We start from the raw sequence: 21,841 nt of genomic DNA, 5'->3' as shown, positions 1-21,841 counted from the left end.
CCCAGCGAAAGGAATTAAACCTGGCCGCTCGGCAAACTCGTGGGCGCATGCGTTCTCTCATTTACTCTCTGTCTCCTCAGCCTTTGCTCTTCATCTTCCCATCTCCCCTCATCCACGCCGCCCCCTCCTCCTTTCCGTCCCTATCCCTCTTCTCCCAGTGATTATAAAGGTCTTTAGATCTAAGGAATGAATGAATTACCACAGGCACAGACAAGGCTTGTGATTTGGACGCCATGAATGAAAAATTACTCCTTTGTTCCCTTCATCAATTGCACGTCTAATGAAATCAAAATCCCGATCACATAATCAGAAGAGGGTCCTCCACCCAGAGAGAGACCTGATGTGAATATAACCTTTCTTTTCCATAAGTGGAGATTAACGCAAATCTCTCTCACATTGTTCCTTGAGGCCCAAATGGATGGCAACTGAAAATGTTGGGAATTTTTCATTGAGGAGTCTTTTTCCAACAAACACATGGAAACCACATAATTGGGTTAGAAAAAGGAACGAAGAGGGAAAACAAACTATTTGATGCTGGTTTTCCTAAATATGGTTTATCCATTGTACATGTCCCTTAACCTACCACTCAAGGTCAAAAGTCTGGGAGTTTAGAAAAAAAAAACCTCTATGCAACGTCCTCTGCTTTGTAAACTCCTACATCTTCCTGCTTTTGACTGATTAACCTGTTCAGCGGTGGCAGCACCATGGCCAGGTTTACCAGTAACCTGTCTGGACAGTGCTAATGGTCCCTGCTGACCCATCTTTGGCTCTGAACCCCACTCTCAGCCAGTTAGCCTTAGCTTGTGTGGTGGAAACACTCTGCCCATTTCACAGCCAATGAAAGGACCACGCCTCCCTCTGGGGATAGCTTTGCTAATTAGAATTAATTACTCTTAATCCTAACCCCTAAATCCAATCACCGGCTTCCCCTCTGTAAGCATGCCAGACTCTCTGCAGCCTCCGGTGGCACAGCTCGTTGGGAGAAGAGCTCTATTTTTAAAACTTGAAAGGTTGAGAAACCCTCGCTCTGAGCTCGGGACCAAAAGTGTTTTTGTTGTTGTTGTGACCCTCCAACTACCAAAGAGTATGACAAATAACTAGGTCAGTGTCACAGTGGCAACAAAAGAAACCTTTTTCATTTCCCCCCCTTAAATATTGGCATAATGTTTATACATCGCTTCTAATGCCCTGCTTCGTAATTTAGAGAATTAATAGATTTTCTCATAGACACTCATTAAGTCATCATTGTGTGTATACTATAAGGAGGTTAATTTGCATGAAACAAACATACCGTAAGTAGATAATTAACCTGTTGGGACTCATTTGTGTGATTAATCACAAATTGAGGACGTAGAAAATGAGTACAGTAATGAAAGACTCATTGAGTAACCATTACATATCATACCTGTAATTTGTTTCTTCTTTTGGGGGGAATGTGAAATATGATCAATCTCTCTTTGCTCTCCATGTCCATCATCCATAAATTTACCGAAATAAGAGAATCTAGTTATCATTATTATGTGGTATTTATTACAACTACAGTTAAAAAATGGAGAGGCTTTGTGCACAGCGAGTACTACAGAACGACAGGATGAGGAGGAGGTGATGACTGCAGGATGGTTAAAAAATTACACAAGGTTTTTTCAAAGTGACACAGACATCCTCTTCACAGGTCCCCAGAAATGATTACATTTTATATATTTTACACCTGCACTAATGAAATTAAATTAAATGAAGTCCTGCCTGTTTACACACAAGTTCATTATTTCCTATTGGTACACAATCCTTTGTTTTCCTATATATCAACAAAATATTTTGTTTAATATTACATCTTTATGAGCTGGATAAATCACCAGAAAATGTTTTAAGAGTTTAAATATGATTGAATGTTTTCAATGTGTGTTCCTTTCCACAAACATTTTAGGTTTATGTAAGAGCACACCAACTAGACCTACCTTGATTTAAAAGAAATATCGAAAAATAAATCATATATTCCGATCAAAACAGTATATCAATCGTAGTTTTTCAAATTTTTTGCAGAAGTTCAATTTTTCATAACTCTATGAATGAATCTCTTTGCTAGCGCATTTAGCTCAACACATTAAATGTCTAGCTCAGGTCTGCAAACTTATAAAGAGGGCAGGTAATCTTACCTGTGTTTCCTATGCCCAGTTGCAAGGTGCTGCGGTCCTTGGTCAGCCCATTCGTTTTTGGACTAGCAGTGGGGGCAACAGTAGCTACCGCTCTAGGTGGTCGCTTTCCGGGAATCTTGACAGTTGTCCTCAGAAGGTCGATCTCTTTCCCATGCACATTTTGCATGTAGTCCTATAAAAAAATGGAAGAACATAAAAATGGTTGCGGTTGGTCTGCACTCTGTTCAAGTATTTGTCTGAATATTTCCTTTAACCCCGAGCAGTGATTATGCACAGCGGACCAACAAGAATCCAGGAATTATGAAGGAAAAACTAATTTAGAGACATTCAATTTCCGTCCCCATTAGTCATAACTCATCTCAGACCGTCCACTAGGGGTGTGCGATAGCGAAGAAATGATTGTAAATTCATTATACATCACCTGTGCCCACACTGTCTCTCCTAATAGCGACAAGTGAGGCTTAATGAATGCAAACAGTCTCTTTCACTTTCAATTTGGGCATTTGATTTGGTTTAAAACGACTACTGCCCAAATGTGGGAAGCCAAGGTGAAAATCATTGGACTCAGCAGAAAAACACCCAGATAGAGGCGAGCTCGGCCTTTGCTGTCCCCCCACCGGCTCCTCTGCTTTATTACCGTGTCATAAAGCACTCATTTCTTTCCCAAGCCTCCTCACTAATTACCCAGTGAGCGCTCTCATTTCATTTTATTGCTGGAATTAACAGCCAGATCGAAGCGTGCAAAGCTATTAAGATGTGTGATTAAGCCACATTCAATTAGTTTCTACAAACAATTTAATTGATGTAGCAGATAGAATTAACAGAAGGTGATTGTGTGGATGGCTTGGCTGACTGCGAAATTAAAGGTTCCCCTCTTCCACTCTTTCTGCCTCCCTCCTTCTTTCTGCCTCCCTCAATCTCACTCTCACCCCCTGTTTTCCCTTTCTTACTCCTTCTCTGCTCCGCTGCTCAAAATGAGCTCGAGCTGTTCCCGCGCTAATGCAACTGTCTCCCTTATTTCACCTCTCTCTGTAAGTCAACAGATTCATAGATTCATAGATTGCCCCGATGACCTGTAATAGCTGTAATGATCAAGAGATAGCCTGTTCAGTCAATTACATACATCACTGTAGCACAGCACTGCTCTGCTAATAACCGCTTGTAAATTAAACTACTAACACACTGTCAGTGCAACACGGCCACACACACACACACACACACAAGGTTCATATCTAACTGGTGGGCTTCTGCTCAAACTTAGAGGCAACATGCTGCTGAAATCTTTCTTTTTTTGACCAATGCGATTGCCTTACAATCTCAAACACGGGGCTGAGATAATCAGAGAGTGATGGGAGGATTTTTTCCGGGAGAGACGGGCATTTCTGACAGTGGCACAGGGCTCCTGAGCTGTCTGCTGCCAGCCAGCCGAGTGTTTAAGAGGTATTAGCGGCACAGCGGGATTCTGACAAAGATGGATGTAGGAGGCTGGTCAGGCTCTGCTGCCATGCAGTGAGAACCGTTATAAATACAAGCCAGCGTGGAGTCTAGGCGCGGCAGGCACGCAGCAGCGCAGCCATGTCTCCATTAGCCGGCATCGATGATGTGCACCGCAGGGGGAGCAGCGATGACCACTAGGACGCCCTGTTTCTTAATACTAAGCTCAAAGCCAAGGGTTAGCTAATATAGCTATTATATACAGCTATATGTCTCTGTAGAAATCTGGAGCCTATATGGTTGTAATCCAGTTTGCTGCAGCAGTGGTGGTAAATGTAATCGCATCAAGTGAAATGTGCTCAGTGGTTGAATACGTCCTGCATTAAAACCTCCAGTAGCACCCTCAAGTACAAACAGTAGTGTAACAAACACATAAAGACGATTGGAAAATAAATAGGAGCAGAAATTAAAAAAAAAAAGGGGGGGGGGGGGGATTTGGACTTACATGTAAACTGGGGTGGTAAGTAAGGACGCCATTATCACACAGTGTGACATATTTCTTTTTCCACTCCTTGTTGAGGGATTTGCCACTCCGCTTCAGAAGGATTCCCTGTAAGAGACAAGACATCACGGTGAGCATCTGCTCCTCTCAGAGCAGCATGGTGGAGGATATGAGCCATAATGGATGTTAACTACCATAAAACAGTGTTATTATTGTTATTACAGATTTGTTTCGGCAGCTACAATGAGCATTTACTTTGCGGTGAGTAATAAAACAAACAATGATAATTTCAGGAGACAATTAAGAACCAACTTGGAAGTCGTTATGTGCAATTTAATCCCCTTAAACCTCCCTTTTTAAATATTATTTGTTTTCTGATCTGTTATCTGTTTCTTTGATATGTTAGTTTTTCTATTGTGAAATTTGAACCTTGGAAATTTGGCCAAGTTCCTCTGTCACAGAGACTCTTCAGAGAGAAAGAGACAATCCAATTTGCCAGACCTCCACCCTGCATTCATTCACATAACATGCTGAACTCTGGAAGACCTCTCAATCTGGGGATTAGGGAGTGTGATCTCCCCTCTTCAAAGTCCACTCCGCTCTTATTTTTTTCTACTTTATCTTACGGGGGCCTTTTAAGGCTTCAGATGGTTTCCTTATCTGCTGAATAAATCCACTGGTAAACAATGCAGTTCCTCTGCTGGAGGTGACCAAACGCTGCTGAGTGCAAGGGCCAGGAGGCTCTCTGGGGTTAAATAGTGAGGAGGGGCCCGCTTAATTAGGGGATTAAGACGGGGCAATGTTTGTGCTTTTACAGCCAGGGCCTGTGTGAGTGTCTGTGTGTGTGAGCTGAAAAAGGGGGGGGGGGGTCAAAGGGATAGTATTTTTGCTAGCCAGGCCCATCCTGCAGGCTTTAATCCTGATTAACACATCAGGAAGAGTTGACCCTCGGTGACCCGGGCACCAGGCTGTTTGCCGACAATCATCCTAATCCGAGCCCTGTTTCATCTGGAGGGGGGCGAGTAGTGCATGCTGGGGCTAAACATTTTGATTTTCTTGGTATCTAATGAATATATCTACCTGTAATAACTTTTTAAAAGAAAAAAAGTTACAGAGTATTCTATTAAAATGAAACATAGTCCCCTATTTAAACACATGAGCATCAAGGTTGTTTTGTGTATTGCTGAAGATCATACATTAATTTGGGCGATACATTTTTACAAACAATTAATTTAATTAATTAGTCATAAAAATTCACCCACAGAGGGAGAGCAAAAGGTAAAACATCTGTCTACACATGTTAATATATTCTCTTTAATTTAATTTGTGGGAAGCACCTGATCAAACTTAAACTCTAATTGAATTATGAAATTAAACAGAGAACAATTGTGATTGTTTTATAGCAGAATCCCTTGGTTAACTATTGTGTAACTATTGATACTTTTAATGACTTTTTATGAAAAAATAAAATGAAAAAAGAATGTGTTCAATCGATAAGTTGCTGACTGCTCAGACTCCTCTCAATTTAGTCAATAAAAGAAATGTAAACACTTTTTAAATGGCTCCCCAATCATACAAAGTAAATGACCCAGGCGCAGGGCCTCCGGCAACTTTATAATGCATGTTTTACAAGCAAATATGTTGCTCATCTCGTGGCCCTACTGAAGCGGAAATAAATCTATACACGCAATCAGTGCCGAGATTCATATATTCATCAGAGCCTTGAAGCAGATCAATAAAAATACTTTGACAATAATGTGCACATCTTTACACCTGGAGACTCATTTTTCTGTTGTTTTCTTTAATCATTTGATCATTATGGCCATGACATATCATCTCAATATCAGTAATTAGAGGCTTGGTAAACATATGAAATAATTTATCGTAATTGCCGAACTGTTTTCCGCTTTGGATTGTCCTCTTTATGTGATGGTTTGACGACAAAATGCAGCATGTGTGGAGCCCTTTAACACTGCCACACACACACACACACACACAAACATATAAAGAGATGTTCAGCCTGTGCGACATAAGGAAACAGGCCGCTGGTCAGACACGCTCTCTGTGTCCACACAATTGTGATATCTCCACTGAGGAGATAGTGTCTTTCTCTTCTTTTGTCAGTCGACCAGGAGAAAAGCTGCATCCCGCCACTGCGGCTGACTGATAGGCCAGCCCTTTGTGACGGACCGTGGAGGAGAAAAAAAAAGTGTGTGTTGGTGTCTGTGTGTTGAGTTTGGGGGGAGGTCTATGATGGGGCAAGAATGCAGTCACTGCTGAGAAGCTGTTGGCTGCTTCTCAGCAGTGACAGCATTGTTATCCTCACTATTTTTATAGATGGGAGTGGGGGGGGTTTGCAGAAGGAAGGGGGGGTTGTGTAATTTGGCTATAGGGAGGGGGTGAGGGGAGTGGTAATTAAGCATTGACACTTTGATCTCCTTGATTGTGCATTTGACTGGCCTGTAGATCAGCTAGTCACACCAAATCCCAACCAACCCTCTCTCCACACATCTGTAAAGCCAAACTCCAGCCCCCCCCCCCTCCACTACCAAAATAAAAGCCTTTGTAGATTAAAAAAAAAGGGGGGGCGGGGGGGTATCTTGTCAAAAGTTGCCATGATACCCAGGGAAACTGGCCCCTGACTTCAGAGGAGGGGCTCCCCAGAGTGTAATGGATAGGAATGGGGGAGTTTACAGTAAAGATTGCTCAGAGGGGATTCTTTCTAATCTGTGAAAACCCAACCTCCTGCTCACCTGCACTCATCAGATCTGCCCTTTTCTGCAGGGAATCGCACTGATCTGAATGAAAACTGAGAGCTCTACAGACATGAAATAGATATTTTCTGTTCATTGATTGCCCACCGCAAAATTCAAAATGGCTTAATTGTTTTTTTGGTATTCTCAAGATTTTTCCGGGTAGTGTTGAGCACAAATAAAAACATTATTGAAACTTGTATCAGAATAATTTTATAAGTTTTATTATAAAATGAACATTTTTGTTCGATTGCTACATGAACATAAATTAAAAGTGACAGATTGGTCGACTGACAAATACTGTCTCTGCTAAACCGTTTCCCTGAAGCATTATTTTCTGATTGAGCGAGGGGACTTGGAAGCATCACCCTGTCATTATTTCAGCTGGACTGAAGCCTTGGCAATTTTCCAAAAGGAATAAGAAGGTCTGGTTCATCACTCTAAGAAAAAGGACATTATCTTCTATGATTTACAGGTAAAGAGGATAATATAAGGATGCTGACCCATTTTCAAAAGCCCTCGTATAATCACGAGTGATTACTAACCAATGTGTCAATTACTTCTCCTTCGGTTACAGTCGAGACCTTTAGAAATGATCCTATCTGAGACGTGTAATTCAGTGCTCTGCTGCTTAAAGCAATGCATGAAGATATACGAAAGAAAAAACTGAATTTTAAAAAATTGTAGGCACAGTTCTTTCAAATGTTGAACATCTTCTCTAGCAAGAAAGGACTCTGATTAAGGTGTGTAGTATTTTATATAATAACGTAATAATATATACTGAACTGTAAAAACTACTATGATAATAAACCGTCTAGGTTAAATCTTGAAGTGAATCTAATTTAGATGTCAAAATCGCTAATCTGGATATGCATGAATAAACTTTTATGAGAAAAAAAAACACCCACACGTGATGATAACATTTCCAAAGGGAGCAAGTGTTTTTTTTTTTAATTAGAGCTATAACAATATAAATGCAAGATTAAAAAAACATCTCCAAAATCTATTGACAATCCTTAACGTAACACAAATGACTGTAATTAACAATATAGCCAATATAGCAATTTTGACTTTAATGATTTGAGTTCTTGAGTGACACTTGTTACCGATGTAAATGTTTGAGTAGTGTTCCCATTTTCAGGTAAGGTAATTTGATAAATATATATTCCTTCTTTTTTTTTTTTTCAAATCATCCTTAAACTAGCTCTTTGATTACGCTTGTGAAATAAATTGGGATTTTTCTTCCCTTCGAAATTGAGCTCAACGTACTTCTAAAGTATAAAAACCCATATATAAGTTAAATTTGATAGGAGTGCATTATCTATGCTTTATTACCAAATCCTATTTTGACTAAACCACCAGCATTCTTCTCCCTTGTACCTCTTGTACCTCTACTCAGCTTGCACTGCAATGACGTAATTTGTTATGTTGTCCTATGTCGCCATCTAGTGGTTACAGTAACACATGAGCCAAATCACATACGACTCTATGGCTAATCCATCTTAAAACTATAACACATAAACGTTAAACAGAACAGCACATTTATTGACAGGAGAGAAGCATACTTACCCAACTAACTATGAGGAATGTAGGGTAAGAATGAGAAAAAACGGCTTACCTGTTTGATAGGTATGGCCCTTCCACTGCCTATGCTGTCTGTTTTACTGTCAACGCTCTTTGATTGCTCACTGGCTTTCCGTGACTGTAAAAAAACAAGAACATCAGTCAGTGACTGCAGCGACACACTGACGGCAAAGCAGAGAGGGAGCTGTTGGGTGTGTGGGGAGTTTTGGGGTGTAGTTGTGTGTGTGTGTGTGTGTGTGTGTGTGTGTGTGTGGTGGGGTGTGTGGGGGTGAGGGAAAGAGAGGTAGAGACTGGGGGTCAGAGGTGGAGGTGAGGGGGTTTGTGTGTTGTTGAGCATTTGCAGTATTTGTGAAGAAACTCGACGTTGCAAAACAAAAAGTCTCAAAAGAAGCTTGAAATTAACAAACAAGCAGACCAGCGTAACAAACAGCAGTAACACCGACGTGCAAGTTAAAAAAGAAAATAATTTTGTAAAAAAAGAGACCAAACCAAGACCACACTAGACACATCTCAACACAGAGGAGACCAAAGGACAACCACACATTGAGTCATGACTCAGCCCTGAAACCCTTTGGGGGATCCTGTTCCTCTGTTTGAGACCCAGAGCAGGCCCTTAAGTTGACCTGCAGACCAACAGCTAGTATACCAGTGTAGCATCAGCCTTTAGCATAGCATCACTGATAAGGGCTTTGATTGCATTATAAGTACGTTAAAGTGCATACATGGTTAGAGGGAAAGAAGGGGAAAAATGGTTATTTTACAGGAGACTTAAGAAAAAGATCTTCCTCCAACCTGCAAAACCTGCAAAACCTGGTGAAACATGAAATTAATTTTCATATACCAAACAATTTCAGTGAAAAAAAGCAGGAACACAAACACTTTTCATGTTTCTGGTCATTCCTGTTTATGGGGGGGGGGGAAACATGTTATAGAGTAAAACAAAACCTTAAATGTGAGTCAAACCTTAAATTAACAACATTCCCACCCCAAAACAAATAAAGATGAGGTACAGGCAGGGACAGACATGAGTGTGTATGGTCTCACTCAGAACATGAGAAATGTCCAGTCACCAATGAGGAGGAGAGGTAGAGTCTGAGTTCAAGTAAACCAACTCTGGCCTTTAAATTTTTTCCAACATTTTATTTTTTTAATGATGACTTGTTTAGCTTCTATACAGACACCATACAAAGCAAGTCACAAATTCACTTCAAAATATTCAACAGATTGAGCCAAACATTGCAGTTCCCACAAAATATAGGATGGACAATAAAGGCATTATTTCATATACTCCTTATATGTATGTACTTTGTATAGAGTACCAATGTAAATAAAATACAATACAAGATATACAGCAGTCTATAGTTTGTCAATCCGTTCATGATAGAAAAGCGATTATGCAAGATTTCATAATCTCTGTACCAAACCTAAACTGAGAGAAAGGAAAATAAATAAATGAATTAAAATAAATTAAAATGTGCAAAAATAAATAACATATAATAAATAAAAGGGAAACAAACGTTTAGTTTAACTACATTCATACAAGTCGGTGCAACCCAGTTTCATTTGTTGGCATCCTTCAGTGAAATATCTTTGTAATCTCAACACCCTGACTACCCTGGTTTTTATGAAGGCCTTCATAAAATAATAACCCCAACTAATTAACTCTGCTCTAAAATACCTCTGTGATAATACATTTAAACCACAATTTAAATTCATTCAACTCTTCAATAATCCCTGGCGGGAAAAAAAGGAGTCAAATACAAGCGGACCAAATGAATGTAGGAAAAATCTAAAAGGAAGAACAAAAAAAACAACTTGGCACCTCTAGTCCTTGAGTCCTCATTTATGGCAAAAGGCAGTGTGATGTCATGTAAGGAAAGTTTTTTTTGTGTCCTTTGGGGTGGCTGGATAACAGTTCCAAGAGTAACTCGACTGTACAGCGTGTTTCTGTATAGGATGTCTGAGTGGGAGTTTGGGGGGCAGGGGTGGAGTAGGGTGGAGTGTGGGGGGGGGGGGGGGGGGGCAAGGGATGGACGGGGCATTTCCAGAAGAGTCCCTACGGTCTGTCTCACTTGGTGATATTTGAGTGCGCTCGCACACTCAAATGAAATCGTCTTTAGGCTGCGTTACACGCAAAGTCCTACTGTTTCCATTTAGTGCCAGTTCTATGCATTACCCTCAATGCAAGGAAGCATAGAGGGGAAAGCAGAAGCAACAAGCTGTAAGTCCTCACTAAATAATCTCTTCTCTATCAGGATTGGTAAAGCAGGGGGACTCTTTTTTTTTTTTTTTTTTTAAACCATCATGCTCTTCTAATTCGGAAGGATGTGGAAAGCCCTTTTTGTTGAAGAAAGGTTGGAAACAGAAGCACAAATCTGCAAATATTGAAAAACAGTGTCAAATGGTTATTTTTTTTTCCTTTGTTTGTCTTTTTTTTTTTTTTTTGGTAATGTTTTGTTTCATACGTTTTCATACGCTCCAGCATCAAGTCAAGGGACTAAAAACGTGATATGGAAACACCAAATGGCAAGACAAAAAAAAACGATGTCTGTAATGAAGATGAAGGAGTGTCTGAGTGGGATAGAATTAAGTATAAAAAATGCCGCATTATTCATCTAAACTCCTCAACAGTGTGCTTTTGAACACAAAAAGGGACGGACAAGCCTGAAGACGTCAGGAACCCACAGACAGACTACAAAACAGATTGTTTAGAGTTATTGACCATGGAAGCACTAGGAAAGAATAATGTGTACTGTGCTGACACCTAGTGGCCGAGGATGAAAACCGACTTGAAATGGTTGTGGTTGGTGAAATTGATTTGTGAGGGCGGTGAATAGATGGAGAGTGATAAGATCCTCTGGAGTAAAGCTTTGATTTGAGCTTACTTAAAAAGAAACAATATCTCATCAAAAGTGAGTCACCTCTTTGAAAGGGTTTTTTATATCATCATGGTCTTATGTCTTTGCTATCAGATTCAATTTGACAATGAATCAGAACTAAAACACTGTCAACTCAGTAAACTGCCCATTGCAAAGGACATGTTTTCAATTTAAAGAGTCACAATGCTAGTGCCACAAATGCGACAAACTTTAGTTTTACAACCGATTTCTGGACTTTTCTCCTTTAATATAACAACAAAATAACTTGTGTGTGATGACTAAAGAGAGTCTGTCAAAGCTTGTCAACTAATGACATTAAGGCATTTTGTCTTTTAATGAGTTCGTCTCTTAAATCTTCCAAATGAAACATAAAGTGAACTACTTACAGATCTGTAGCTAGAAAATATGGCAGGCTTGCTGAATGGTTGCCTGCTGTCTCTGAATGAGGAGCAGGGCTTAAAGAGAACTAACACCGATTTATTTTTGAAAATGGAAAAAGCTAGGAAAGGGACATCCTCGATATTGGCGTGTCGATGAAATATTTTCTCTTTCTGTGGGTCAGTGAAATGGCAAAAAAAGGTCGGCACTGCGAGTCTTCCTCTCCTGAGCCCATCGCACTCTTCAAGTGTCACTGAAGAAATGTCGACAATGCCCCCGATTACTTTCCTCCTCCTTTGCTGCCTTCTTTCCTTCTCCTTCTCCTTCTCCTTCTCCTCCTCCTCTCCTCCCTCACCCTCCCTCCTCCCACCCTGGGCTTGCTGCTCCTCAGAAGGTCATGAGCTGAAACTCCCGCTCGGCTTGCCACTCCGGCACCCAAACCGGGTAGGTGGCGTGCTTCGGCATCTCCATGACGCGGACGGGGAGAGGCTCATTTCTCTGGTGGACATGGTTAGTCACTACCTAGCAGGGGGGAAGGGAGACAACAAGGGGAGCTAGCACACAGCCTGTACTGCTCGGAGGCCACAAAGGCTGCGGCTTCCACAGCAGCTGGGGTAACAGAGTGAAGAAAGTAGGAGAGATAAAGGAGGGGTCGGAGGGGTAGATAGATAGCGTTAGAGAAGGAGTTAGTTAGAGAGAGAGAGAGATGGGAGGAGGTAGGATAAGGGTCTGAGGTAGGAAAGAGGAAAGAAGGGCAGGAAGGTTCAGCAGAAGGGGATAATCTCACAGAGCCTGATATCGGTCTAATAAAGTTTACAAAGTTCTGCAGAAATATTAGAAAAGCTCTGAAAAAGCTGCCTTAGCCGTTCAGTTTGATGTAAGTTTGAAACACATGTTGACCTTTTTTAAAAGAGGTCACAACCAGGGCCCTACATAAAAATAGTTCCCTAGTTTGAGTGATAACAAACCCATTTTTGGTAGAACTTCTACAGACCTCTCTAAGCCAGAGGAGGCAGAGGTCTGGCTCAGCGAGATTAGGAGAGTCTTAGCAGCAGAGAAGAAGGCTGGTGTAGGAGGAGACAGGAGAAAGGAGGGAAGGGGGGAGCAGGCTGGGTAGAAGAAGAGGGCAGAGGCTACAAGTAAAAAAGACAAGCTTAGGACAGCTAAGGAAATTAGAGTGGTTAGTGCACACATATGCTATTAGTTAGAGAAAATACGACAGGACATGGGGGATAGAGAGCAGGCAGACAGGGGTCAAGGGATTCTGGTAGTGAATCTTGATGGTCAAGGTCAGATTTTGGCCCGGAGTAGCAGTAAGTAGATTGAGGACTTGGGGAGTTATTTAGACTCAGCGAGATGGTTAGAAGCTTGATGAGCTCTTCTATCTGGAGCTGGGGTGTTGTTGGAGGGGGAGGGCATGTGATATTAGCAGCGTGTAAACGGGGCATTGGCTGGCACGGACTTTTAGTTTAGCTTGGTCAGGCAGGGCAGGGCAGGGCAGGAGGGGTGGCATTGGCGGTTTGTTGCTGCCGTCTCTCCCAAAAAGGGAAATCACTGCAAAGAAAGGATCTAGTGAAAATAAGAGGGGTGGGGGGATGGAGGTCAAAGATTTAGACAGTACAAAGGGCCTAGTTTGTTGTGGGTGAGATGAGAAACTTAATCCATGTGTCCAATTAGAAAAGAAAACGGACATTTAGAAAGTTTTTTTTTTTTTTTTCCACAGTGCTTATTTGATATTTGCTTTAAAGATTTTTTTTTGAAGGATTTCGGGGATCTTACATAAATTTAATTTAGTCTTTTCTCCTTTGCCCATTGTGCTGTGTGAACAAGACGCTTCCTTTGCCTGCATGGGAGGCAGGAGAGTTGGTTGTGATGCACTTCGAGCTACCTGTCTCCCTCTGGTGGACAAAGTATGCCTGGCAACGTAGCCTTCTAGTAATGTGAGTGGGTGTTGCTTTGCATCAGCTGTCGCATACTTACTGTGAAAATGTTGGAGCGGCGCTTTGACTGTTTGCGGATGGGCGTGGGCGTGTTCGAGGCAGCGATGGTCTCAATGCGCATCTCCCTCTGACTTATGCTGGGGGTGGAGGGAACAGAGGAGGAGTAGTCGCTGAACGCACCCCCACCATTTGCCGCCTGGAGAGTGAGAGATTGAGAGCAACCGAATCAGGAGAGATAAAGGAGGAAGAGGTAGGAAGAGAGTAAGAGAGACAGAGAAGGAGAGGGAATAAAACAATAAACAAGCAGGTAAGTTAAGGACAGGGTTTTTATATTAAGGGCAATGTTATTGTTTCTCCCACACTGATAACAGTCGACATGATTATCAGAAGAATTATGTAAACGGAGCATGTTGAAGACTTCTTTATACCTACATAACATCAAACCATTATCTTCTATGGTTTGGATCTTACCTGGTTAATATGAACGGAGGGTATAGATGCAGCGGGGACTGAGGAGTGGCTGGGAGAGTTAGGGAGAGATTTGCATGGACCAATTGAGAGCTGCTGCTTTTTCCTCATGGCCACAACCTTCTGGGCAACTGGAGAGAGAGAAGGGGGGGGGGGAACAGATAGTTTAAAAAAACCTTTCATATTCTTCCTGCTTAAAGCAACAAGAGTTCAGACAGGGCAGCAGCTCAAGTAAGTTGTTCAACTGAGTGTCCTTTGTACAAAGGCTACAGAACTCCCACCCTTGGCCATTCTAGAATTAAGACAGCTTCAGGGGACTTGATAACCAAACAATGAATCATACATGTGCTTGAGCTGCTCCATTATGAGACACACACCGCTATTGATGAGCAACAGAGGTGGGTTTAAAAACTTGTATCAGCTACATTCAGGTTGATTAATAAACAAACATCTGCTAGTTTGGGGTAGATTTACCAAACAAGAACTTCTAAAGAATAAAATGTTATCAGCAACCAGAAGCTATCCGTCTTTGAAAATCCAGTATCCAAGTTAAAAGATGCCTACATTAGGTCAGTTGATTCTTTGTCATGTCCATCAACAATATTTTGCTCATCATTTTGCATCAGCAGTCAGCAAGACTAATGAAGAAGAATAGTATGGTATCAGCCATATCTTATGCTACAGTATGCCAGCATAGAAAACGCTCAGTTGGGAGGGCTTAAGGTTTTCAATCAGCCTGAATTCCCTACATTATTTGTAGCTATGAGAGCAAAATAAACGTTTGATGATTTCTTCCTAAATTCAGTGCTGTTATTGACATCCAAAGTGCTAGTAATTCTGTAGGTTTAGATGTCGACACAGTTTGAGTGCAGATCAATAAAATCCTCATAAATTGGTTGAAAACACAGAAAGAATACACGTTTTCTATTGTTTCTTCTTAAATCAAACACAAACACTGAGTTAATCCTACAAAGCACAGCACAGAAAATAAAGCTAATTCCAGGTATATGAGGACATTATCACAACCACCTCGGGCTGTTTGTTTTTCTAGTCAGGTAATAAACAACAAACTGCAAGGTGGATTATACATATCTCCTGGGGGAGGGGGGGGGAGAGAGCTTCCTCTGTTTCCAAGAAAAGTAATCATACAAGATAATACTTGCTTTTTTTTTTGTTATTCATTGTTCTCTTTAGAGTGATGGAAGCCAAATGAGACTATTGTCACCTTCTGAACAACCTGATTTGCCATGCAATGGGTGCAACCTGTCATCTAATTCCTGGCACATTGGAGTCGGGGACTGTGTGAAGAAGGGAGGGAAGGTGATGTTCATGAATGCGTGATGTGAATTAGCACTGAGGGAAAGAGAGATGATTTGAAGTTGTGATGACAGCTGGGACCATAACGCCCGGCTAACTGCTGCAGCATAGCAAATAGAGAGAGAAAGAGAGTGATACAGGGCAACTTCTGTGGACAGCAAACACTCCTTCATCACGTTCAATTATTTCACATTGGGCTTCAGGAAGCAATTAAGACAAGGAGGAGGGGGAGAGACAACGTGCCTGTGCATTAAGTCAATGAAATGCAAAGAGAGCGGTGTGTTACATATTCAGATGTTTGGTGAAGGGATGACAAGCCTTCAAAGGAGCTGCAGCCTTAGGGGATAATATGCCAAGGAATGAAGCCGCCTTGTTTCTCTACGAGATTTTACGGATGAGGGAAAAACTTGGAGATACTTTAAAGAGACATTAAGAGGGTGTTTCACCATTCCTACACAGCTGAATATCATGTGCACTCTGGATAACATCTCAACATTGTAATAAATCTGACATCATCATTTAACTTTATAATGATTTTTGCATTTGACAATATTTTTGGATTTAATTGAAATGCCTGTTGAAGGTCTTTAATATGAGCCTGTTAATGACAAAGTATATGACAAACCCAAGCTGCTTGGCACACATTATAAAGAACTGAATTTGTACACACTAACTCATAAACTCCAGGCGTTTATGAATGTTGCTACCAATCCCCAATCAATATCATAAAGATCTTTTCTATCATCCCTTGGTGCTATGAATTATTTTATACAAAAACAAATCTACTTGTAGTTAAAGTGACAAGCAAAATAGCAAAATTGTTGGCCAAATGTTTTATAGCTACGACATATTTTGTCAAGTGTAATGCCAGATGAATTACCTCATAGTTCTGACCTCAAACTATATCTTTGTTCTGTCAAGTGACTGTCTAATCCATCAGGTTCAAGCTACAACTTCTATTTCCAGCCAGTGTCATCTGATTTAACGTGGTTTTTTTTTGACAGCTTTCTCACCGTCCTGGAAGACTCTCTCCACATTGAGGCCATAGGTGGAGCAGGTCTCATAATATGTGCACCGCTTCAGGTCGTTTGACAGCTTTCTGGCCCGTGAGTCATCTATCACTCTGGGGTTTGCGGCGCTGATTGCATCTGAAACAACAGAATAAGACAAAATATAATTCAAACAGTTCACTTGAGTGATCGGGATGGTGGAAATCTGTGTTTTTACATAAAGATAATAATAGGCTGTGTGTAATACAGGCTTATTTTCAGCTGCTTATTAAATAACAACTAACCAGATGTCAATTACTTCAGGGCAGCAAGAAAGTATAAACAGGAGTGACTCAATATAATCTCCTTATTGAGTGATGATAGACGTCACCCAGTGTGACTGTGTGGCTACATAATGAGCTTTTTTTTTTATAGCTCTTGAACACTGGGGTATTTTGCATCTAAAAATAGTCTTCTGTATATCAGGTTTTAGATGCATAGACAAAGATGACAATACAGTCAATTATAGTCGGACATGTTGATTATTAGCTTTGCCATACGTATCCTTTATCACATCCTCTAAGAGTAAAGACGGTGTAAGAACACATAGTCATTTCTGTGTGTGGTAGTATAGTTTGTAGTTCCACAATTGGGGAAGCAATAATCCTGACAAGACAAATGTTTTAGATGCAGGGCAGCACCTTGTGTTCCAACGAGGACCATGGGGACCTCAGCTGCGTTCCTGTAGCCGAAAAGGCGCAAGAAGTAATTGTAGACCGTCTGGAAGCTGATCTCATCCTCCAGGCTGAAGACGAAAACCACCGCGTCCACCCAGGAAGCGAACTGAGGACAGAGCAGAGGTGGAGTGTTGAAGCACTGTGAAAAATGAGCTGCCTCGCTCGTCCAAAAGAACTAACACAAGATTTCTTCTTCTTGTGTCTGAACCATGGTTACTATCTCAGTTATAGTGTTCACATGCAACTTCAAGTTAATGTCCACTTTAAGTAAACCTTAGTGAGGAACTATGTATGTTCAGAGATTAACAAAAGAAGACCGTTTTACCCCCTGAAAAGGTTAAGTAACTCCGTGCTCACCTTTAATCAGAGTTTTCTTTTAAAGGATACAAAACAGCAGCTACTTGGCATAAACTAATTTGGAAAACAAACACAGTCCAAAGCTGCAGCTTATACAGGTGTGATTTAGAAAATGATTGGTACACAAACTAAAATGGAACGTGGTCTACTGTTTGCACTTTGAAAATCAAATCTGCTCATATCTGACGTAGATGAACAAACCTTCTTTTGTTGACTTCAAAGTTGACTTTAACAGGAGGACCGTTTCATTGAAACATGTTGGGTCGCCTAATTCACATCTGTGTCTAATCAGTTTTATTTCCCCAGCTCTTATAATATACTACTTGTGTTTTTACTATTTTAATCTTTACCTGAGAAGCACTTGATAAATGTGTTTGCAGAGGAGCTTTACATATAATTTATCATTAACATGATCTTAATTGTTCTTATTAACACTTTTAAACATTTGGAGGAAAAGATGACTATGTAATATTTTTGAACAACATGTCTGAACTTTTGTTTAAGTAATACAGAGATTAATTTAAATACTTTTATGTCATACAAAATGTTTATTATTTAGTAAATTGTTAAAGTTTTCCCTTTTAATGGATGTCTTAATTTGTCACTGATTCGCTTACATGCAGACAATACTACTGTTCTGTGTTACAGGTCTTTTTTTATTAAACTGTAGTTCAAATATACGAACAGAAGGGGGCAGTGTAGCCACAGCCATAGTACCAAGGGCCTTGTTTTCATGCATAGTATCAGCAGGTGGAATGACACTGAATGATTTAACAGCACCATTGCATCCGATCCATTTTCTGTATTCCCACTGTTATCATAATTTAAGAACCTTTGTATTACCTGCGTCATATTCATCCATAATCTTGGACTACTTTTTTGATCGAACGGGGCAGAGAGGCTTCCCTCGAGTGTAGGAAATCAATCCTAATCACCATCCATTATAGGGAAGAGGCTACGCAGAGCCCACAGAAGCACTAACAGAGACAATCAGGTGACGACTGTCCTCTTCTTCATTCAGCTTCCAAGTGTCACACAGGCCCCCGAAGGGAATGAATAGCGAATCAAGCCTCAAAGCCACAGCTCTGCTCGGCCTCCCGTGAGCGTGAACATAATGGAGGCCTTTAATTATGCCACTAATTATACAGGCAGCTGACAACTGAGCTGAACTCTGCTCTATTCCCTAACCTCACCAAGCGTAATGCAATCGAAATTTTGCCAGGCCAGGTATCAGAAGCAGCTACTATAATAGAGAGGCATGCTTCACACTGAGCTTACGTGTTACTAAAGCAGAATCTTGGGAATGAAGGTGCAAGCAGGTGGATTAGTATCCTTAAGTGGTGCATTTTTAGACATTATATCGACTTGCTAATCAAATCTGAATCCATTTGGTTCCTTATTTGGGTTTCATTTACCTAACGCTGTATTAAGCATAACGCTGTTACATTGTCATCCTTTTAAGTGAATGTGTTAGCTAACAGTTTCCCTTTTAAATATCAGATACGGGGCAGCATTAGCGTTCATTTGTTGTGCTGCTAACAGGAAGAAGAATGAAGTCAAACATCAACTGCTCCTTACAAATTCTATGCATGGTGTTTCCCTGAGGGGGATAAAGGCTCTCTTGCAGACACACGTTCACCATCTTTCTGTATATTTTGTCTGACAGCCCTTCGGTGGGATTTCAGGTGAAAACCATCTGTCTGCCACATATAGACAAGTGACTTTCAACTTCATCAAATTATTATACAAAGTAGTTTCTGCTTCTAAATAAACTTGATCCATTACTTATGTAAAAACAATGATCACAGCAGCTTAAAGTAAAGGTAGCTTTACTAAGGCTCGAGTGTTTGCATGCTATACTGTATCACACTTCACAAAGATTCATAGAAAAAATGTTGTGATTCTTAACTAAGTTTAGATATTAGTTGCAGATTCTAGACACAAAACAATGATTACCAGAGAAACCGAATCAATGGTTCTGGATTCAAAAGACGCCAGGGTTCATTATTACACGAGATTCTTCACGCTACTTGAAACAGGATAATGTAGATATTATGCAATCGTGCAAAGCTGAAAGTTAAGAGGAATCCTTGAATGTTTGTCTTGAGACAACTCAGCCTGGATGAAGTGGCATTAAACACAGATTCATTTTCTTTAGTACATTTAAGTCCTGTAAGAGCTGCAAATGGGAGGTAAAAACCCAACACTGTCTGGTAAAACATGGCTCAAGAATAACTGTGATTAAGAGCCTGATGTCTACTCAGTCATAACACAAGGCTGGATTACTATTACTAAGGCATTTCCTCAATTTACCTCCTTGAGAAAAAAAAGCATGAAAACGTGACAGTTTCAGAGTGAAAGGTGAGCGTTCTCATTTAAGCCCACTTAGAAGAAGCAGCAGCTCCATTTCTCTTCATCTTTCACAAACTAACAGAGAAATTAGATGCTGTATTGTTCCTTTGACCACAATAAAGATTTTGGCCGAGCTCACTTATTGATCTGTTGCTGCCCCTTAAATGCTTTTGGTAGAGTGGCTACAGAGTGCTGTCGCAGCGCTCCTGACAGTCCTGCAGGGAAGCACTGGTCCGTCCCTAAACATTTCCTGTCTGCATGACAGTTTTCAGACACCGCTTTGTCTGATCCATCTAGGAGCTTTAGAGAAAAGCAACATTTTAAATCGCTTACCTGGAGTTCTGGAGGCCCTCCCTCATCTCTGATCAGAAGTAGGTAGCTCTGTCCATCCACCACTATTTCTTTCTTGAACCGTCCACCTAAGAAAGACACATTATCATGCTTTATTTCAAGATCATACTTTAAAACATTGAAGTCTGGTTTAGAGTTGGTGCAGGATAGAATTTCTATCTAGTAAGATAGTAAGTAAGCACCAGGCGTTCCCAAAGTAGAAACAGCCTGCAGATATTTTAGACTCATTCATTGTAAAAACAATGACAATGTACCAAATAACCCACATTTAACATCAACACACAGCTTGGCAAAAAAAAAAAAAAAAGAAAGTTTGGTGAGATTTGTACAAGTTTGAAGTTCAGTTCTCAATTTAGACCTCCTGAATGTGTTGCTGTTAGGATCATATGCCGACAGGAAACCAGGTCTCTCTGGAGCCAATTACGTGGGCGCAAAATTGCCATTTAGCGTGTCTAATACACAGCTGCTGAGGGAACAAGTTCAGTGCCACTGCCACCAGTCCTGGAAAGGCTCAACTTTCACTTCACAAACATTATCAGACTGCGTGTGTAGGTTTGAAGATTGGATTTTATATAATGAACAAGACGATGTATTACATTTTGCAAGAGGAATAAATATAGCAAAGGGACCCAAAGGAGATAAAACCAGAGGCAAAAAGCCGCTGTTTTTATTCTGAACTGGTTAGCCTCAGGTCACACCATATACGCAAAACAGCAGTGAGGAGCTAGCAGTTAACCCCGATGCAGCCTTGACTTTCCCTCCCCTTTTCTTCATTTCTTTTGTAATACATATCCATATTCCTTGCCGATAGCAAAGCTGGCTACAGATATATAAAAAAAAAAAAAAGAGGCCAATGGCAGAACTGCGCAGTAAATTAGATTCTGCATGTCATTTGGATGGTTTGTGATCCTGTGGAGATTAAAAACATTCAAATGAGAAAGTTGCTAGGCTAGAGACGTCCCTGGGAGAGAAAACGGGGCCTTATGAATACAAATATATGCAAAAAAAAAACTATCGTACAAAATTGAATAATGCACACATTTGAGAAGGTCGAGGAATGATCATGAAATGTACCAAGTAATAAATTATGCTGCAGATGTTCACAACGAGTAAAAGTGCACCTGTTTCACTCATCAGGTTTTCTGTGAGTTTCATAGGAGACAAGGTTGGCTTAGATCTTCAAATGATCAGATAACAGAGAGTCAGAGATCACCATGTTCAACCAGCATATTAAGAACTTCAGATCTCACATCACAGAGGAGCTGTAAGGGCCATACAGAAAACAGGCCTTGTCATTTTCATAGGCGGACAGTATCCCTGTCTCAGCAAGCAATATATATCCACTTGAGCCATACTTCCACCCTGTTGAGTCCACTTCAGCCCGCTTGGCAAATAGGGGATTCTCCCAGCCTTTAGCACAGGCTCTTGAGCCATGCTGGATGCTGGTTGTGTAACAGAGAGAGAGGTTCACATACCTCCAGCCAGCTTCTTTTTTTTTTAAACTGAAGTCACAGAGCTTTTGGAGATTCTGACAAAGGACTGAGAAAGTATGTGTCTGTGTGTCTCTGAAGGGACAAAAAGATAAGAGGAGGATCTCATTACACAGCGCGTAAAGACCGGATCAAAACGGAGCAGAAAAACCCAAAG

General features: G+C 40.8%; 1 protein-coding gene across 5 annotated transcripts in view; it reads right to left on the bottom strand.

Annotated features, from left to right (window-relative positions):
- agap3 (ArfGAP with GTPase domain, ankyrin repeat and PH domain 3) overlaps positions 1–21,841 on the bottom strand; it is a 117,379-nt gene that overhangs the window by 36,478 nt on the left and 59,060 nt on the right. For 2 of the 5 annotated variants that reach the window (XM_065954168.1, XM_020649565.3), the window contains exons 4-11: positions 20,177–20,262; positions 17,099–17,240; positions 16,422–16,556; positions 14,095–14,222; positions 13,664–13,819; positions 8,461–8,544; positions 4,093–4,197; positions 2,154–2,325 (exon numbers count right to left, since the gene is read on the bottom strand). In XM_065954168.1, the coding sequence (XP_065810240.1) occupies positions 2,154–2,325; positions 4,093–4,197; positions 8,461–8,544; positions 13,664–13,819; positions 14,095–14,222; positions 16,422–16,556; positions 17,099–17,240; positions 20,177–20,262 (1,008 nt within the window). Of the gene's footprint in view, positions 1–2,153; positions 2,326–4,092; positions 4,198–8,460; positions 8,545–8,643; positions 13,253–13,663; positions 13,820–14,094; positions 14,223–16,421; positions 16,557–17,098; positions 17,241–20,176; positions 20,263–21,841 lie in introns of those variants that run through there. The other 3 variants (XM_065954169.1, XM_065954172.1, XM_065954170.1) reach the window with 3 other exon arrangements.

Source organism: Labrus bergylta, chromosome 4 (genome assembly GCF_963930695.1).
Source record: "Labrus bergylta chromosome 4, fLabBer1.1, whole genome shotgun sequence".
NCBI classification, from domain to species: domain Eukaryota; kingdom Metazoa; phylum Chordata; class Actinopteri; order Labriformes; family Labridae; genus Labrus; species Labrus bergylta.
This window is presented reverse-complemented; position numbering and strand designations above follow the sequence as displayed.